The 18,902-nt window shown below is 46.5% G+C and overlaps 1 protein-coding gene across 1 annotated transcript in view; it reads left to right on the forward strand.

Annotated features, from left to right (window-relative positions):
- LOC119957949 (estrogen-related receptor gamma-like) overlaps nt 1-17,814 on the forward strand; it is a 51,331-nt gene extending 33,517 nt beyond the window's left edge. The window contains 1 exon segment of the mRNA XM_038786171.1: nt 17,148-17,814. Coding sequence (XP_038642099.1) covers nt 17,148-17,392 — 245 coding nt within the window. The 3' untranslated portion in view covers nt 17,393-17,814.
- Nucleotides 17,815-18,902: the final 1,088 nt, after the last annotated feature.

Here is an 18,902-nt window from a genome sequence, read left to right on the forward strand (position 1 = left end):
GTACACCGGGGAGAAAACAAATACTCCTGATCCGTTCGGTCCAAAAACCTCCACAAGTCGTTCCCCCCGCCCCCCGCCAACTGGGTCAGTGAGCACGGCTGAGATCTGTCCACCTTCGGTTCCAACACCCTCTTCCAATCTTCCCCGGCCATCAGCTCCTGGGGATCCAGGATGGCACCAGGATGGCACCCAAGGCTCTCTTCACAAACCCCATATCATCCCAATTGGGGCCATATACACTTACCAGTGCCACCAACCTCCCCTCCAACGCACCTGTCACGACCACATACCTGCCCCCCCCCCCCCCCCCCCCCCCCGATCAACCGCAATCTTCTGCATCTGGAATCTCACCCCCTTTGTCCACCAAGATTGTAACCCCCCCCCCCCCCCCCAAGCCCCACTATCAAACCCCGAATGAACACCTGACTCACTAAAACTGTACTAACCCTCACCTGATCCTTCACCCTCAGATGTGCCTCCTGCAGCATCACCACGTCAACTTGTAAACTCTTCAAGTGTGTGAAAACTCTCGCTCTCGTCACCGGTCCTCCTAACCCCCTCACATTCCACGCCACTATTCTGAACGGGGGTCTCTCACCCTCTCTGCCCCCCCCCCCTCCCGCCCTTGCCCCTCCTATCCGCCATTACCATTCCCTAGCCCCTGCCCATCCAGCCAGGCCTGCCCCACCCTTTTGTTACCATCAAACCTCTGCCCCCCCCCTCTCGGAATCCCCCCCATCCGCTTCCTCTTGCAAACACCTCACCCAGTGTCGATCCCCTCCCCCACCATTCACCCCTCCATCGAAACCTGCTCGGCCGTGCTCCAGCAACTGTGGCCTCATCACACTCCCATTCACTAGCCAACCTAGGTCACCTGCTAGGTGCGGTGACCCCTGTCAGCATTCCCCCCTCCTTCCATCCTCCTCTTCAGTAACCCAGCCCCACATACCCCAAAGAACAGCACAGAACCGCACCCCTACTGTAAAGGAAGGGAAAACCAAACCCAAAACAAATGTAAACAAACCCACCAATCAAATAAAAAAAACCCTCCATAAGAAAAACACCATCCCCATCCCCAACCCCCAAATCCCAACTCTCATCTCAGTCCCAGTACCTCCAGCCTTAGCAAACGCCTCCGCTGGTACGACCGTGTCAAAATAAAAATCCCTTGAGTTGTACGTCGCTCTCAACTTCGCCGGGCAGACTACTCCATATCTCACTCTGCTTCCGTGTGGTGCCACCTTCACCTGCCCAAAGGGCGCCCGCCTTCTCGCCAGCTCCGCCATCAGGTTTGGGTATATTCGTGTACCAACACCTTCCCACTTCACAACTCGTCTCTGCTTCACCCAGCTCAAAACCTTCTCCTTCATGTGGCAGCTGTGGTAGCAGACTGTACTATAACCGCTCTTGGTGGCTCATTTGCTTTTGGCTTTGGCCTGAGCAACCAATGTGCTTTCTCTTAGCCATGATGTGGAGATGCCGGCGTTGGGCTGGGGTGAGCACAGTAAGAAGTCTCACAGCACCAGGTTAAAGTCCAACATGTTTGTTTCAAACACTAGCTTTCGGAGCACTGCTCCTTCCTCGGGTGAATGAAGAGGTATGTTGGACTTTAACCTGGTGTTGTAAACCTTCTCTTAGCGGGAGGGGTCTTCCCCCTCCCCCATCAACTCTGCAAACATCTTTGCAAAGTACTTGGTCGGCCTCAGGCCCTTCACCATCTCAGACAGACCACGGGCAGCACGGTAGCATTGTGCATAGCACAATTGCTTCACAGCTCCAGGGTCCCAGGTTCGACTCCAGCTTGGGTCACTGTCTGTGTGGAGTCTGCACATCCTCCCCATGTGTGCGTGGGTTTCCTCCGGGTGCTCCGGTTTCCCCCCACAGTCCAAAGATGTGCAGGTTAGGTAGATTGGCCATAATAAATTGCCCTTAGTGTCCAAAATTGGCCATAGTGTTGGGTGGGGTTACTGGGTTATGGGGGTAAGGTGGAGGTGTTGACCTTGGGTAGGGTGCTCTTTCCAAGAGCCTGTGCAGACTCGATGGGCCGAATGGCCTCCTTCTGCCCTGTAAATTCTATGATATCTATGATTCGCACATTTTGCCTCTTTGACCTGTTCTCCAGATCCACCACTTTGGCTCTGAGCCTTTTGTTGACCCCCACTACCCTCTGCAGCTCCTCACTCATCGAGGTGAACTGGTCGCTGTGACAGTGCCTCCTCCACCTCCTTCATCTTTTCTCCTTGCTCCCACACCTTGATCAGCATCTTCATCATGGTCACCTTTACCAGGGCAATCGCTGTGGTGACATACATCTGCACAGTAATGTACATCCTCATCTATTACTATATATATAGTTATCAATACAACTTCCAACCAGCAGGTGGCGATAAAGATCCACCAGTTGACTCGAGAGATTCGGCAGTTGGTAGTAAGTCGTACTGGAGGGCAGTTGCACTAGAAGAAGCTCCAGGAGAATTCACTGAATTCAATTATTAGTTACCGTTTGTATTATACTTTATTAGCTATCTTTCCACATCACATGTTCATCTTGTTACTAAACTATCTTACTGGTCAAAGAATTAGAAGTTATGTGTGCATCTGTACTATGGCCACAACACAGAACATAACAGTCAGAGTTTCCTCGGTAAGTGGAGCAGCCCCACTCGTTGCCCAAACCCCGCCATCTTCCTTCAGACTCCCAGCCTCACTCGAAGGTTGATTTTCGCTTATCCCTTTCCTTTCAGTATCTTTCTTCTTGGTCTTTGACATTTCACATTTTCCTTATAACATCGCATACCAGCAATAAACTACCCCTAAACCCGCATAAAAATCCGAAAACCAGAGACTCTAGCGGGAGCCACCTAATGTGCGACCTCCACTTACAAGTCTCCACCGGAATTCTCCCTAATGCAGCTTTACAAACCCCTGGTTAGACCCCACTGGGAGTCACTGGGAGCAGTTCTGGGTGCCGTACCTCAGGGAGGATATTTTGGCCTCGGAGGGAGAGCAACGTAGGTTTACAAACATGATACCTGGACTACAGGGATTGAGTTACGAGGAGAGATTACACAAATTAAACCTGTTTCCGCTAGAATTTAGAAGGTTAAGGGGTGATCTGATTGAAGTACTCAAGATATTAACTAAGAAAGACAGGGTAGATGAAGATAAATTATTTCCACTGGTTGGAGATTCTGAAACTAGGGGGCAGAGTCTAAAAATTAAAGCGGACCATTCAGGAGAGATGTTGGGAAGAACCTCTTCACTCAAAGTGTGGTAGACATTTGGAGCTCTCTCCCACACACAGCAGCTGAAGCAAGTGCTCCCAGTGACTCCCAGTGGGGTCTAACCAGGGGTTTGTAAAGCTGCATTAGGGAGAATTCCGGAGGTCGCACATTAGGTGGCTCCCGCTAGAGTCTCTGGTTTTTGGATTTTTATGCGGGTTTAGGGGTAGTTTATTGCTGGTATGCGATGTTATAAGGAAAATGTGAAATGTCAAAGACCAAGAAGAAAGATACTGAAAGGAAAGGGATAAGCGAAAATCCACCTTCGAGTGAGGCTGGGTGTCTGAAGGAAGATGGCGGGGTTTGGGCGACGAGTGGGGCTGCTCCACTTACCGAGGAAACTCTGACTGTTATGTTCTGTGTTGTGGCCATAGTACAGATGCACACATAACTTCTAATTCTTGTTAATTTTAAATCTGAGATAGATAGATTTTTGGTAAGCAAAGATATTCAGAGTGTGGCATATTGAACCGCAGGACAGGCTCGAGGGGCTGAATGGTCTACTCCTGTTCCTAAGTTCCTTAAAATTGCCCTCCGAATGACTTGCTAAACCTACATGCTAACATTTTGTGATTCATCCACAAGGTTATCCAGATCCCTCTGTGCAGCAGAATTCTGCAGTCCCTCTCTCTCTCCATTCCCTCTCTCTCTCCATTCCCTCTCTCTCTCCATTCTGCAGTCCCTCTTTCCATTCTGCAGTCCCCCTCTCTCTCTCCATTCTGCAATCTCTCCATTCTGCAGTCATCCCCCCCTCTCTCTCTCTCTATTCTGCAATCTCTCTCTCTCTCTCTATTCTGCAATCTCTCTCTCTCTCCATTCTGCAATCTCTCTCTCTCCATTCTGCAATCTCTCTCTCTCCATTCTGCAATCTCACTCTCTTTCTCTCCATTCTGCAGTCTCTCTCTCTCTCTCCATTCTGCAATCTCTCTCTCCATTCTGCAATCTCTCTCTCTCTCCATTCTGCAATCTCTCTCTCTCCATTCTGCAATCTCTCTCTCTCCATTCTGCAATCTCTCTCTCTCCATTCTGCAATCTCTCTCTCTCTCCATTCTGCAATCTCTCTCTCTCTCTCTCCATTCTTCAGTCTCTCTCTCTCTTTCTCTATTCTGCAGCCTCTTTTTCTCTCTCCATTCTGCAGTCCCTCACTCCATTCTGCTATCTCTCTCTCTCTCTCTCCATTCTTCAGTCCCTCTCTCTCTCCATTCTGCTATCTCTCTCTCTCTCCATTCTGCAGTCTCTCTCTCTCTCCATTCTGCAGTCTCTCTCTCTCTCTCCATTCTGCAATCTCTCTCTCTCTCTCCATTCTGCAGTCCCTCTCTCTCTCCATTCTGCTATCTCTCTCTCTCTCTCTCCATTCTGCAGTCTCTCTCTCTCTCTCTCCATTCTGCAGTCTCTCTTTCTCTCTCTCCATTCTGCAGTCTCTCTCTTTCTCTCCATTCTGCAGTCTCTCTCTTTCTCTCCATTCTGCTATCTCTCTCTCTCCATTCTGCTATCTCTCTCTCTCTCCATTCTGCTATCTCTCTCTCTCTCTCTCTCCATTCTGCAGTCTCTCTCTCTCTCCATTCTGCTATCTCTCTCTCCATTCTGCAGTCTCTCTCTTTCTCTCCATTCTGCAGTCTCTCTCGTTCTCTCCATTCTGCTATCTCTCTCGTTCTCTCCATTCTGCTATCTCTCTCTCTCTCCATTCTGCTATCTCTCTCTCTCTCCATTCTGCAGTCTCCCTCTCTCTCTCTCTCTCCATTCTGCAATCTTTCTCTCTCTCTCTCCATTCTGCAGTCTCTCTCTCTCTCTCTCTCTCTCTCCATTCTGCAGTCCCTCTCTCCATTTAAATAATATTTTGCATTTTCTATTCCTGCCTAAGTGGACAACCACACGTTTTTCCACATTATACTGTATCTGGCAAATTAATTTTCGCCACTTACTTAATAATCTATGTCTTACCCTTCCTACCGACAACCTCCAACCTATCTTTGTATCATCAGCAAATTTGGCTGCAGACAGTCGGTCCCTTCCTCCAAGTCGTTCACCAGTTTGTTCTGCTGCAGAGGGGAGAATAAGAAGTGTGGGAATGTGATAGTTGTAGGGGATTGGATTGTAAGAGGCTAGACAGGCGTTTCTGTGGCCGCAAACGAGACTCCAGGATGGTATGTTGCCTCCCTGGTGCTAGGGTCAAGGATGTCTCAGAGCGGGTACAGGACATTCTGGAGGGGGTGATGGGGTGAACAGTCAGTGGTTGTGGTGCACATCGGTACAAACGAGATTGGTTAAAAAAAATGGGATGAGGTCCTGAAAACAGAATATAGGGAGTTAGGAAGAAAGTTGAGAAGTCGGACCTGAAAGGTTAGTGATCTCAGGATTTCTCCCAGTGCCACATGCTAGTCAGAGTAGAAACAGCAGGATATATCAGATAAATACGTGGCTAAAGAGATGGTGTAAGGGGGAGACTCTCAGATTCCTGAGGCATTGGGACCGGTTCTGGAGGAGTTGGGACCAGTACAAACTGGAAGGGATAGACCTTAGGGTGTATTTGCTAGAATGGTTGGGGAGGGTTGAAATAAAATGGCAGGGGGGTGGGAACCTATGCAGGAAGTTGGAGGAGGAAATAAGGACAAAAGCAAAAGACAGAAAGGGGATTAAGATAAGTGATAGGCAGAGAAACCAAGGGCCAGATTCAAACAGGGCCACAGTGAAAAATATTGGGAGCAGGACTAGTTATGTTAAAAAGACAAGCTTTGTGCCATAACGAGCGGAGCATTCGCAATAAAGTGAATGAACTAATCGCACAAATAAACATGAACAGGTATGATATAGTCAGGATTATGGAGACATGGCGGCAGGGTGTCCAGAAATGGGAACTGAATTCCCAGGGGTATTCGGTATTTGGGAAAGACAGACAAAAAGGAAAAGGTGGTGTTGTATTGCTGGTCAAAGAGGAAATTAACACAACAGTGCTAAGTGAGGGAGGATATTAGCTCCGACAATGCGGAATCTGTAAGCACAGAGCTGAGAAATGACAAGGGCAAAATAACATTAGTGGACATCATATATCGACGCCCAAACTGCAGTGATATTGTTGGGAATGGCATTAAACAGGAAATTAGAGGTGCATGTGAGAAAAGAACAACTGTAAATATGGGTAATTTTAATCTGCATATAGATTGGGAAAATCAAATTAGGCACAATACCGTAGAGGAGGAATTCCTGGAGTGTTTACGGGATGGTTTTATGGACCAATATATTCAGGAACCATCTGGAGAACAGCCCATCATAGACTGGGTACTGTGTAATGAGAACAAAATCATTGATTTGATTTGATTTATTATTGTCACGTGTATTAATATGCAGTGAAAATTGCATGCTGTACAGAAAACACATACCCATACATAGGGAAGGAAGGAGAGACTGCAGAATGTAGCTACAGTCATAACTAGGGTGTAGAGAAAAGATCAACTTAATACGAGGTAGGTCGATTCCAACCTTGACAATCTAGTTGTGGAGACCCTTTGGGGATGAACGACCATAATATGATAGAATTTTTCAAAAAGGTGGAGAGTGAAATGGCAGCACGGTGGTGCAGTGGGTTAGCCCTGCTGCCTCAAGGCACCGAGGTCCCAGGTTCGATCCCAGCTCTGGGTCACTGTCCATGTGGAGTTTACACAATCTCCCCGTGTTTGCGTGGGTTTTCCCCCCACAAACCAAAGGTGTGCAGGGTAGGTGGATTGGCTACGCTAAATTGCCCCTTAATTGGGAAAATTAATTGGGTACTCTAAATTTATTTTTAAAAAGATGGAGAGTGAAGTAGTTGATTCTGAGACTAGGATCCTGAATCTTAACAAAGGAAACTACAATGAAGTGAGGCATGAGTTGGCTATGAAGGATTGGGAAACATTACTTAAAGGGGTGATGATGGATAGGCAATGGTAAACATTCAAGGAGCACATGGAGGAACTGAAACAATTGTTCATTCCTGTCTGGCACAAAAGTAAAATAGGAAGGATGGCCACAAGGGAAATTAGGGATAGTATTCACTCCAAGGAAGTAGCATATATATTGGCCAAGAAAAACAACAGGTCTGAGGATTGGGAGCTGTTTAGAATTCAGCAAAGAAGTACCAAGGGATTGATTAAGAAGGGAAACTAGAGTACGAAAGCAAGCTTGCATGGATCATGAAAACTGACTGTAAAAGTTCCTATTGGTACGGGAAGAGAAAAAGATTGGTGAAGACAAATGTAGGTCCCTTACAGTCAGAAACAGGGGAATGTATAATAGGGGACAAAGACATGGCTGAGCAACTAAATACATACTTTGGTTCTGTCTTCACAAATGAGGACATAAATAAGACAGCAGAAATGTTGGGGAATGCAGTGTTTAGAGAGAGAGAGGTGATCAATATCGGTAGAGAAATGGTGTTGGAGAATTATTTTAAAAATTATTTCATGGACGTGGGCGTCACAGGCTATGCTAGCATTTATTGCCCATCTCTAATTGCCCTTGAGGGGGCAGTTAAGAGTCAACCACATTGCTGTGGGTCTGGAGTCACATGTAGGCCAGAACAGGTAAGGACGGCAGATTTCCTTACCTAAAGGACATTCGTGAACCAGATGGGTTTTTACAACAATCGACAATGGTTTCATGATCATCGGTGATTCCTTTTGTTTTTTCTCCAGTGATCACAACTGTTTGAAGTTCCTCTTTCCCTTTTGCTCTCTCTGTATTTTACTGTGAAGACAGATATAAAATAATTGTTTAAAGTCTTTGCTATTTCCTTGTTTCCTATTATTTTCCCCCAGCCTCAGCCTCTAAGGGGCCAATGCTCACTTTAGCTACTCTCTTCCTTTTTGTGGAAGAGCATACAGTCTGTCATATAGTTCTTGCTCATTATTTCTAACACTTTACTTTCTCCTTTTAGTAAACTTGGGCAAAGGATGTTTCATGTGTTTGGCAGCCATGACTTCCATGTGTTAACTATGTGCAGGGGCAGTCTTGCAATATGACACCCGTGTCCTCGAAGCACCGAGGTGGTGGTGAGGCAGGTGAATGGGGATGGTGGGCCGCTGCCAGCAATACCACATGGAACCCATGCCTGTCTTTATTTTCAACTAAGTCCCGCACTATGCTATGTGAAAAAACACCCTTGTCTTCCCCTGGTTCAACATTTCCCACCTAACATCCAACTTTGTTGATTTGGAGAAGATTCTGCGCTTTGTCTTCATACCCTTAAAATTGCCTTCAATTAATTTTAAGGCATTAGTTCAGACCTACATTTCTCACTCTCAAGCTGAATGTGAAATATTATCATGTTATAATCATTTGTATCTCTAAGATCCTTTCCGATGGTCATAAATTAATTCTGTCTCATTACACATTACCTGGTGTAAAATCTGGCTGTTTCAGACTATATTTTTCTAAGAAACTGTCCCAAATACATTTTATGAACTAATCTCCAGGATACTTTTGCTAATTTGATTCATCCTATCAATATGGCGATGAAAACCTCCCACAATTATTGCAAGATCTTGCTTCCAAGACCCCATTATTTCCTGATTTATATTCTGTCCTACACTGTACCTACTGTATTATATCTGGCCCTTTGTCAATTCCACCAGTGAATTCTTTGCTTTGCTATTTTTTTATCTCAACCCAGATGGATTCTACATTTTGACCGTCTGAACCAAGATCATTTCTCACTATTATGCTAATTTCATCCTTTATTAACAGAAGCACCCCGCATCCTTTTTTTTTCTTCCTGTTCTTCCGAAATGTCAAATAGCCTTGAATATTCAAGTCCCGGCCTTGGTCCACTTTACAACCATGGGCGAGATTTTCTATCCTCCCGCCAGTGTGTTTCTTGATGGCTGGCAGCGGGGATGCACTGTCAGGAAATCCCACCGACGTGGACAGACAGTAGATCTCACCCCATGTCTCCATAATGTTAGTTCAGGCTAATTTATCTCAACTTGAGAATCTCAGAATACAGCAGCACAGAAAAGGCCATGAGCTCTTTCAAAATGCAATCCAGCTAACCCCAATCCTAATCCCAAATCTAATCACGACCATGAAACCATTGCCGCTTGTTGTAAAAGCCCATTTGGTTCTCTATGTACTTTAGGGAAGGAAATCTGCCGTCCTTACCCCGTCTGGCCTCCATGTGACTCCAGACCCACAGCAATGTGGGTGACTCTTAACTGCCCCCTCAAGGGCAATTAGGCATGGGCAATAAATGCTGGCCCAGCGATGTCCACTTCCCATGAAAGAAGTTTTAATAATCATCCTTTACTTCGTAATTACAAAGTAATAACCTACTTACTGACATTTAGTTTGGATTTCACCAGGGCCAATCATTTCCTGACTTTGACATCAAGGCAGCATTTAACCAAGTTTGGCATCAAGAAGCCCTGGAAAAACTGGAGTTAGTGGCAATCAGGAGGACAACTCTCCACTTGTTGAAGTCATACCTGGCACAAAGAAGGTGGTTGTGGGTGTTAGCTGTCAATCATCTCACTTTCAGGATATCAGAATAGTGCCCTAAGCCCAACAATCTTCAGTTGCTTTATCAATCACGTCCCTTGCATCATAATGTCAGAAATGGAGATGTTTGCGGGTGACTGCACAATCTTCAGCACCATTCGCGACTCCTCAGATAATGAAGCAGTCCATGTCCAAATGCAGCAAGACCTGGACAATATCCAGGCTTGGGTTGACAAATGGCAAATATCATTTGCGCCTCACAAGTGCCAGGCAATGACCACCACCAAAAAGAGAAAATCTAACTACCGCCCCATGACATTCAATGGCATTACTATTGCTGAATCCCACACTATCAACATCTGGGGGCTATCATTGATCAGAAACTGAACTGGACTAGTCACATAAATACTGAGGCTTCAAGAGGAGGTCAGAGGCTGGGAATCCTGTGGAGAGTAACTCACTCTGCAAAGCCCACCCACCATCTACAAGACACAAGTCAGGAGTTTGATGGAATATTCTCCACCTGCAACATCTGGTGTGTTCCTGCCCATCCCAATAGCCTGTCTATATCCTCTTCATATCTGCTGCTATCTTCCAACCAGTTTACTGCACATCTATAAATTTCAAAATTGTGCCGTGTACCCCAAATCTGAGTCACTATTGGCTAGATTTTTTTGTCAGTCGTAAAACATCAGTGCTTTGCCACTGACCCTACACAAAGCTCCCCATAAAGATCCAGTGATCTCCATGACATGGACTTCAACCGTACCAAGGCTAATTTCATTTGGCTACAGGCGATCTCCAATGACAATAATGTCACCAAGCAATTCATCCACCTTGTTATAGTTGCTGTGTGCATTCAGATAAAAAGCCTTTAATCCAGTCTTTTTACATTTTTCCCTACTCTAACTTTGGACTCTGTCCCTTCTGGTCACACTCTGTTTATCATAAATCACATCACTACCCTGCATTATTGTCTTGTTCTTCCTCTTTATCTTCCAAAATCTTCCCCTCACGTCAAACCCCCACTATTTAGTTTAAAGCCTTGCCTATAGCCCTCATTATACAATTTGCCAGTACACAGGTCACAGCACAGTTCAGGTGATGGACATTCCAATGATACAGCTCCCACTTTTCCCAGTATTGGAGCTGGTGTCCCATGAATGATTCCCTGTACCACAGTGCTGTGGTCAGTTTGCTCATCTCCCTGAACTCCCAGCCCATGTTTACACATGCTTCGGGACCATCAAACCCGTTCAGCCAATTGCAAAGGCTGAGACTCCTCCGTTGTTACCTCCTGCACCCCCATAACCTGCTTCACTCGCAATCACACCCTCTATCCCGGGCCAGGGACAAAATCAGAAATACCTACCCTCAGGGGAGTGACTGCCTCCTGCAACAGTCCCTCTCCCTGATGCATCGCAGTGTCTGAACCTCTGGCTCCAGCTTGTCAATTCTGAGCAAAGTTCCTTGAGCAGCAGACACTTGCTGCAGATATAGTTAGTATGGATTAAACAGGCATCTACAAGCCCCTACAAGTTGCAGCTACAGCACATTACCTGCCCTGCCTTTTTAGTTATGCTCCATTTAAGTAGTTTGGTTCAAGTTTAGAAATCATTCAACTGGGTGGTAGACCTGTAACTGTCCTTTGAAATAACTGAACAAGCAACTCGGTTGTATTCAAGGCAGCTCACTATGAACTGCTCAAGGGCAATTAGGATTGCACAATAAATGTGGTCTTGTCAGCAATGCTCTATCCCTAACTTAAACCTTAACCATAACTCAACTCTGGAGCTGTTCACACATCATTTGTGCTCTGCCCAAGGCTGGTCCTTGGTTCATTGTCTGCTCATCTTCATCCAGAACTGCTTTCCTCACAGTTAATCTTACAGTCATTACCTCAGGGTCATGGAAATGAAACAGGCCCCAATTCTACGTTAGCTGGAATAGGAATGAAACCTGGGCTGTTGGCATTAATCTGAACCACACAGTAGCTTTCTAGCCAACTGAGCTAACCAACCACCCACATTTGGAGTGAAAACCAGTGACCAGCATTGTTCCTATTGTATGTACTGAGATTGTACCAGAGAGACAGTTATAACTGAGAGTCTTTGATGAAGATGGGGAGTAACAGAGTGTTACAATGGAGAGTCTGACAGTGAGAGTGGGGTTCAGCAGGATTCTAATAGCTTCTATCGTAAGATTCTGAGGATTCCTGCTCCTTTCGTCCTTAACTTTCATTATCAATTCTTTGTCAAGGACACATTTTCTCTATGCTTAATTCTAGAAGCTATTGGTGTGGTGCTTGTTAATTACAAAAGGATGATTTTGCAGAGAGATTGTGTGCAGTAACTGACGATTCCACACAGCAACAAAGCACGAGACGCAACTCTTTAAATTATTTGCTAAAAGGAAGCTGATGACCGATAAAATTATTGACATCTGTCACTTGCTGAGCAAGAGACGTGACCTATTCTATTGACTGAAACCCCGATTCAAAGAAGCTGCTGTCTAGTCTGCAATGTCAAAGTCTCCAATGGCCCAGAATAATGGTACACCATCAGTGAAGGTGAGAGAGAGATTGTGGGTCGAGCAGGGTATAATAGACAATAAGGAAAATTGCACCCTCGGGAATGAATTGGGATCGGGGCTGAGGAAAGAAGAGAAATTGATTTTGTAATTATGAGTTCATCAATCTAATTGATTGACACAACATTGGTACTTTTCCATTTGTGTTTGTTCATAGAAGCAAATAATTCCAAATAGTGCAGAAAGGCACATAGCGAGGGAAGAGGATGGGGAGGAAGAGAGAGAGAGGAAGTTGCATGAGAGAGAGGAAAAGAGAGTGAGAGGGTGTGGGGGTGAGAGGGGGCGGGGGAAGAGAGAGGGGGGCGGGGGAAGAGAGAGGGGGGCGGGGGAAGAGAGAGGGGGCGGGGGAAGAGAGAGGGGGCGGGGGAAGAGAGAGGAGAGGAGAGGGCGGGGGAGAGCTCGTGAGCAGCAACTAGAATAAAACACCGTGTGGTAGTAAGATAGTCTGGTCAGGTTAGCCTCAGGTCTCCAGTCAAGTCAGCATAGTGTCAACCCACAGTTAAAGCAGGTATTATAGTTAAGTGTTCAATAAAATCGAGTTGCATTTCTTCACGTGTTGGACGCCTGTCTCTCTCACTGCTGCAGTAAATGCAGTCTTCGCAGACCCAGCTTACCCAACACATCATCGTCCGGGTGCTCCGGTTTCCTCCCACAAGTCCCGAAAGACGTGCTGTTAGGTGAATTGGACATTCTGAATTCTCCCTCTGTGTACCCGAACAGGCGCCGGAATGTGGCGACTGGGGGATTTTCACAGTAACTTCATTGCAGTGTTAATGTAAGCCTACTTGTGACAATAATAATGATTATTATTATTACAAGTCCTGGACAAAATCCAGGCTTGAGCTGGTAGGTGTCAATTTACATTCGCGCCACAGAAGCCAGGCAAATGACCATAAGAACATAAGAACATAAAAACATAAGAACTAGGAGCAGGAGTCAGCCATCTGGCCCCTCGAGCCTGCTCCGCCATTCAATGAGATCATGACTGATCTTTTGTGGACTCAGCTCCACTTTCCAGCCTGAACACCATAACCCTTAATCCCTTTATTCTTCAAAAGACTACCTATCTTTACCTTAAAAACATTTAATGAAGGAGCCTCAACTGCTTCACTGGGCAAGGAATTCCATAGATTCATAACCCTTTGGGTGAAGAAGTTCCTCCTAAACTCAGTCCTAAATCTATTTCCCCTTATTTTGAGGCTATGTCCCCTAGTTCTGCTTTCACCTGCCAGTGGAAGCAACCTGCCCACATCTATCCTATCTATTCCCTTCATAATTTTAAATGTTTCTATAAGATCCCCCCTCATTCTTCTAAATTCCAACGAGTACAGTCCCAGTCTACTCAACCTCTCCTCATAATCCAACCCCTTCAGCTCTGGAATTAACCTAGTGAATCTCCTCTGCACACCCTCCAGTGCCAGTATGTCCTTTCTCAAGTAAGGAGACCAAAACTGAACACAATACTCCAGGTGTGGCCTCACTAACACCTTATACAATTGCAACATAACCTCCCTAGTCTTAAACTCCATCCCTCTAGCAATGAAGGACAAAATTCCATTTGCCTTCTTAATCACCTGTTGCACCTGTAAACCAACTTTTTGTGACTCATGCACTAGCACACCCAGGTCTCTCTGCACAGTGGCATGCTTTAATATTTTATCGTTTAAATAATAATCCCGTTTGCTGTTATTCCTACCAAAATGGATAACCTCACATTTGCCAACATTGTATTCCATCTGCCAGACCCTAGCCCATTCACTTAACCTATCCAAATCCCTCTGCAGACTTCCAGTATCCTCTGCACTTTTCGCTTCACCACTCATCTTAGTGTCATCTGCAAACTTGGACACATTGCCCTTGGTCCCCAACTCCAAATCATCTATGTAAATTGTGAACAATTGTGGGCCCAACATGGATCCCTGAGGGACACCACTAGCTACTGATTGCCAACCAGAGAAACACCCATTAATCCCCACTCTTTGCTTTCTATTAATTAACCAATCCTCTATCCATGCTACTACTTTGCCCTTAATGCCATGCATGTTTATCTTATGCAGCAACCTTTTGTGTGACACCTTGTCAAAGGCTTTCTGGAAATCCAGACATCCATTGGCTCCCCGTTATCTACTGCACTGGTAATGTCCTCAAAAAATTCCACTAAATTAGTTAGGCATGACCTGCCCTTTATGAACCCATGCTGCGTCTGCCCAATGGGACAATTTCTATCCAGATGCTTCGCTATTTCTTCATTGATGATACATTCCAGCATCTTCCCTACTACTGAAGTTAAGCTCACTGGCCTATAATTTCCTGCTCTCTGCCTACCTCCTTTTTTAAACAGTGATGTCACGTTTGCTAATTTCCAATCCACCGGGACCACCCCAGAGTCTAGTGAATTTTGGTAAATCATCATTAGTGCATTTGCAATTTCCCTAGCCATCTCTTTTAGCACTCTGGGATGCATTCCATCAGGGCCAGGAGACTTGTCTACCTTTAGCCCCATTAGCTTGCCCATCACTACCTCCTTAGTGATAACAATCCTCTCAAGGTCCTCACCTGTCATAGCCTCATTTCTATCAGTCGCTGGCATGTTATTTGTGTCTTCCTCTGTGAAGACCGACCCAAAAAACCTGTTCAGTTCCCCAGCCATTTCCTCATCTCCCATTATTAAAACTCCCTTCTCATCCTCTAAAGGACCATCTCCAATAAGAGCTAATCAAATTATTGCCCAATGACATTCTGGCATTAACATAATTGAATCGCCCAATATCAATGCCTTGGGCATTACCAAAAACTGAACTGGACTGGCCATATAAAACTGTGGCTATGCGAGACTAAGAATGCTGCAGCGAGTAATTCACCTCCTGACTTCCCAAAGCCTGTCCACCATCTACAAGGCGCAAGTCAGGAGTGTGATGGAATCTCTCCACTTGCCTGGATGAGTGCAGCTCCAACAACACTCAAGAAGCTCAACACCATCCAGGACAAAGCAGCCCACTTGGTTGGCATCCCTTCCACAAACATTCACTCTCTCCAACACCGATGCACAGTAGCAGCCATGTGTACCACAGAGTCATAAAATTTACAGTGCAGAAGGAGGCTATTCAACCCATCAAGTCTGCACCGGCCCTTACAAAGAGCACCCTACTGAAGCCCAGGGCCGGAATTCTCTGATCCCGTGGCGGGTCGGAGAATCGCTGGGGTGGGGTGGGGGGGGCTGGAGAATCGCGCCAAGCCACCGGCAATTGCGCCCGCGCTGGTCAGCGGCTGTTGAAAGTGCCGCCCGCAGTGATTCTCCATGACGACGGGCCGAGTGCCCGCTGAGTTCCGCCGTCATGGTTTACATATGGTCCTGCCCGGTGGGAACTCGGACTTCTGGCTGCGGTGGCCATCCTGGTGGGGGGACAGGGGGATCCAAATCGGGGGGGGGGGCCTCCAAGGTGGCCAGGCCCGCAATCGGGCCCCACCAATCGGCGGGCGGGCTCATTCCGGGAGGGGGTCTATGTTCCTCCGCGCTGGGCCCCCTTAGGGCTCTGCCATGTTGCCCAAGGGCCGGCATGAAGACGGCAACCCACGTGCATGCGCAGACCCGCGCCAGCCACGTCTGGGCCTGGAGGCCCATTGACGCCGGAGTCGCTCGCGCCGGTTTTGACGCTGGCGTCAACACTTGGCCGGGATTCTCCCACATATCTACCCTCTCCCCGTAACCCAGTAACCCCCACTTAACATTTTTTTGACACTAAGGGCAATTTATCATGGCCAATCCACCTAACCTGCACATCTTTGGTCTGTGCGAGGAAACCGGAGCACCCGGAGGAAACCCACGCAGACACGGGGAGAACGTGCAAATTCTGCACAGACAGTGACCCAGCCGGGATTTGTACCTGGGACCTTGGAGCTGGGATGCAACTGTGCTAACCACTGTGATGCCGTGCTGCCCATCTACCATGTACTGCAGGAACTCACCAAGGGTCCTTATACAGCACCTTCCAAATCCATGGCCACTAGAAGGACAAGAGCAGCAGATACCTGGGAAATCCACCACCTGGAGGTTCCCCTCCAAGTCACTCACCACCCTGACTGGGAAATATATCGGCCGTTCCTTCATTGTCGCTGGGTCAAAATCCTGGAACACCCTCCCTAACAGCACTGTGGGTGTACCTACACCACATGGACTACAACAGTTTAAGGCAGCTCAGCACAGCCTTCTCAACGATAATTAGGGATGGACAACAAACGCTGGCGAGCCAACAACGTCCACATCCCAAAAAAATTATTTTTATAAAATGTTTGTATGTTTGGAAGGTCCTTGGGTGAGGGAGGGGCAGGAGAGTGAGGAATGATCCAAGTGGCTCAAATCTTTCTCTCTCCCAATGATATCTCCACTCAGAGCCTCTCCTCATTTAACCCAAAATTGATTTTATGTTCCTCACTTTTCAGGATTCCCTCCTTGGACCCTACAAGTCACTGTGAACAATGCCATTGGCTCAGGGAACGACATTAATTTCAAAGTCCAGAATGTTCAAGTGTTTGTTTCTCAGTTGTTGACACTAATCCACCAATGATGAAACAGGAACAACCCTTTCTAATTTTCCCACGTCATAAGATTCAAGCACAACCGATATTCCCTCAGATACATATCACCCATAACACAAACACATCCACACCCCAAACACCAACCCCCCCCCCCCCCATACCCAACAACCCCCCCCCCCCCTCCCCCAGTGAAACAGCCCAACCGACACTGAAAATCTAAACAAGGTTAAAATAAGCAGGAAGATGCCTCATGGTTTCTTTAATTGATTACAGATTCAATGAATATTGAAAACATAGAGGCGATTCAGAACCTGCAGGATATTCTTCACGAGGCTCTGCAGGAGTATGAGAAGAACAGACACCTGGAGGATCCTCATCGTGGAGGAAAACTTCTGATGACTTTACCACTCCTCCGACAAACAGCAAACAAGGCCGTGCAATGCTTCCGTCGAATCATGGCAGAGGGAAGAGTGACGATGCACAAACTCTTCCTAGAGATGCTGGAGGCTAAAGTGTGAAAGCTGGAGTGGAGGATCTGCTTAAACATCTTCCCTTCAAACACAACTACCAATATCTGCTGACCAGCTCTGAGCTGCAACAAATAAACTAAACCCATCCAGAGTAGGATCAAAGCCAGCTCCGGAGCTCTATCCCCACTTGACTAAGAAATAACTTTCACAACCTTGTGATGTGTTATTCGAATGTACGGGTGGTATGTGTGCACTATAACTTGGTGATAAAGGCTGACTACCCATTTCCCAGGTCACAAGGTCAATTCACTGGTAGCCAAATTCGGGACATCTGATAAAAATTCCTGGTTCTGCAATTGCCACAAAACCACAATGGTGACACTTGAACTAAAATAGAAGTTTTTCAAGAATTGGAAAGTTTATTTGATGAAAAGACAATGAAAATAAAAGAAAATCTGGGGCTCTGGTTATAATGCTGTCGCTCTTTTATATCTCACGATAACTAGCCAATCTTCAACCTCTGCCAATATCTTACCCACTACACCAAGAGCTTTTGTTTTCCACAATAACATTTCATGTGGCAGTTTATCAATTGTCTTCTGGAAATCCAAGTACAGTACATCCACCGGTCCCCCTTTATCCACAGCAAGTTTAGCCAATTTATTGGAATTCTCTGCAGAAGTAACATGCGTTCCTCTCACAAAACCATGATGGCGCTTATCTAACCACATTGAATTTATGTAAGTGTACTGCTGTAATGGCTTCTAACATTTTCCCGACAACAGATCTGAAGCTAACCTGCAGTTGTGTTTTTGAAACTATTTTTCCGGGGACCCATTTTTACCAACCAGCCAACCTTCGAGACCCACGCTGACCCACCTTCGCGAACCGTGACCCACCCCGGCCGACGTTTGTTGACAAACTCTTCCTGGAGATGCTCCTCGCGAATGTCAACCCACGGCAGCCGACATTCACGACCCGCCATTGTCTCTGACTATTAATGCAAGATGTGAGCCTGTTTGGTCCTCACGATCTCACTCCAATCAGGTTCAGAGGAGGATAGGGCTATGTAAAGATCGAGTTCAGGATTCAGCCGGTTCCTTAGTTCAGTTCTGTCCATGATTACACCATGAGGAATATACACTCTCTCCAGATCATTACAGTAATGTTTAGGGATTCAAAACTGATCGAGGTCATCAACGGTGATCACCCACGCAGTCAGCCACCGCCAAGCCGCGATCGCACTTTGACCCCGGCTTCAGGTCCCAACACTCCCGGGCACGCATGCGAGTGCGCCGCATTTATTAAGCTGATCGCAGCTGCCATTTTGAAAGCCGCTCGCAGCCGGCATTGTTAAAGTCCAGCTGTTGCCCGTGACTTCCCGCGATCAGGGACACCGCAATGGCTGGCTCCGCTACTTCGGATTTCCAAATCCTGACGCCATTTTCACCAGAATGAGAGCCTTCGGTTGGGGTGAAACTTCAGGGTTGCTGTCAGTGTGAAAGTGAGTGTGAAAGTGAACAAGCGTGAGAGTGAGGGAGTGACTGCGAGTGAAAAA

Source organism: Scyliorhinus canicula, chromosome 27 (assembly GCF_902713615.1).
Source record: "Scyliorhinus canicula chromosome 27, sScyCan1.1, whole genome shotgun sequence".
Taxonomy (NCBI): domain Eukaryota; kingdom Metazoa; phylum Chordata; class Chondrichthyes; order Carcharhiniformes; family Scyliorhinidae; genus Scyliorhinus; species Scyliorhinus canicula.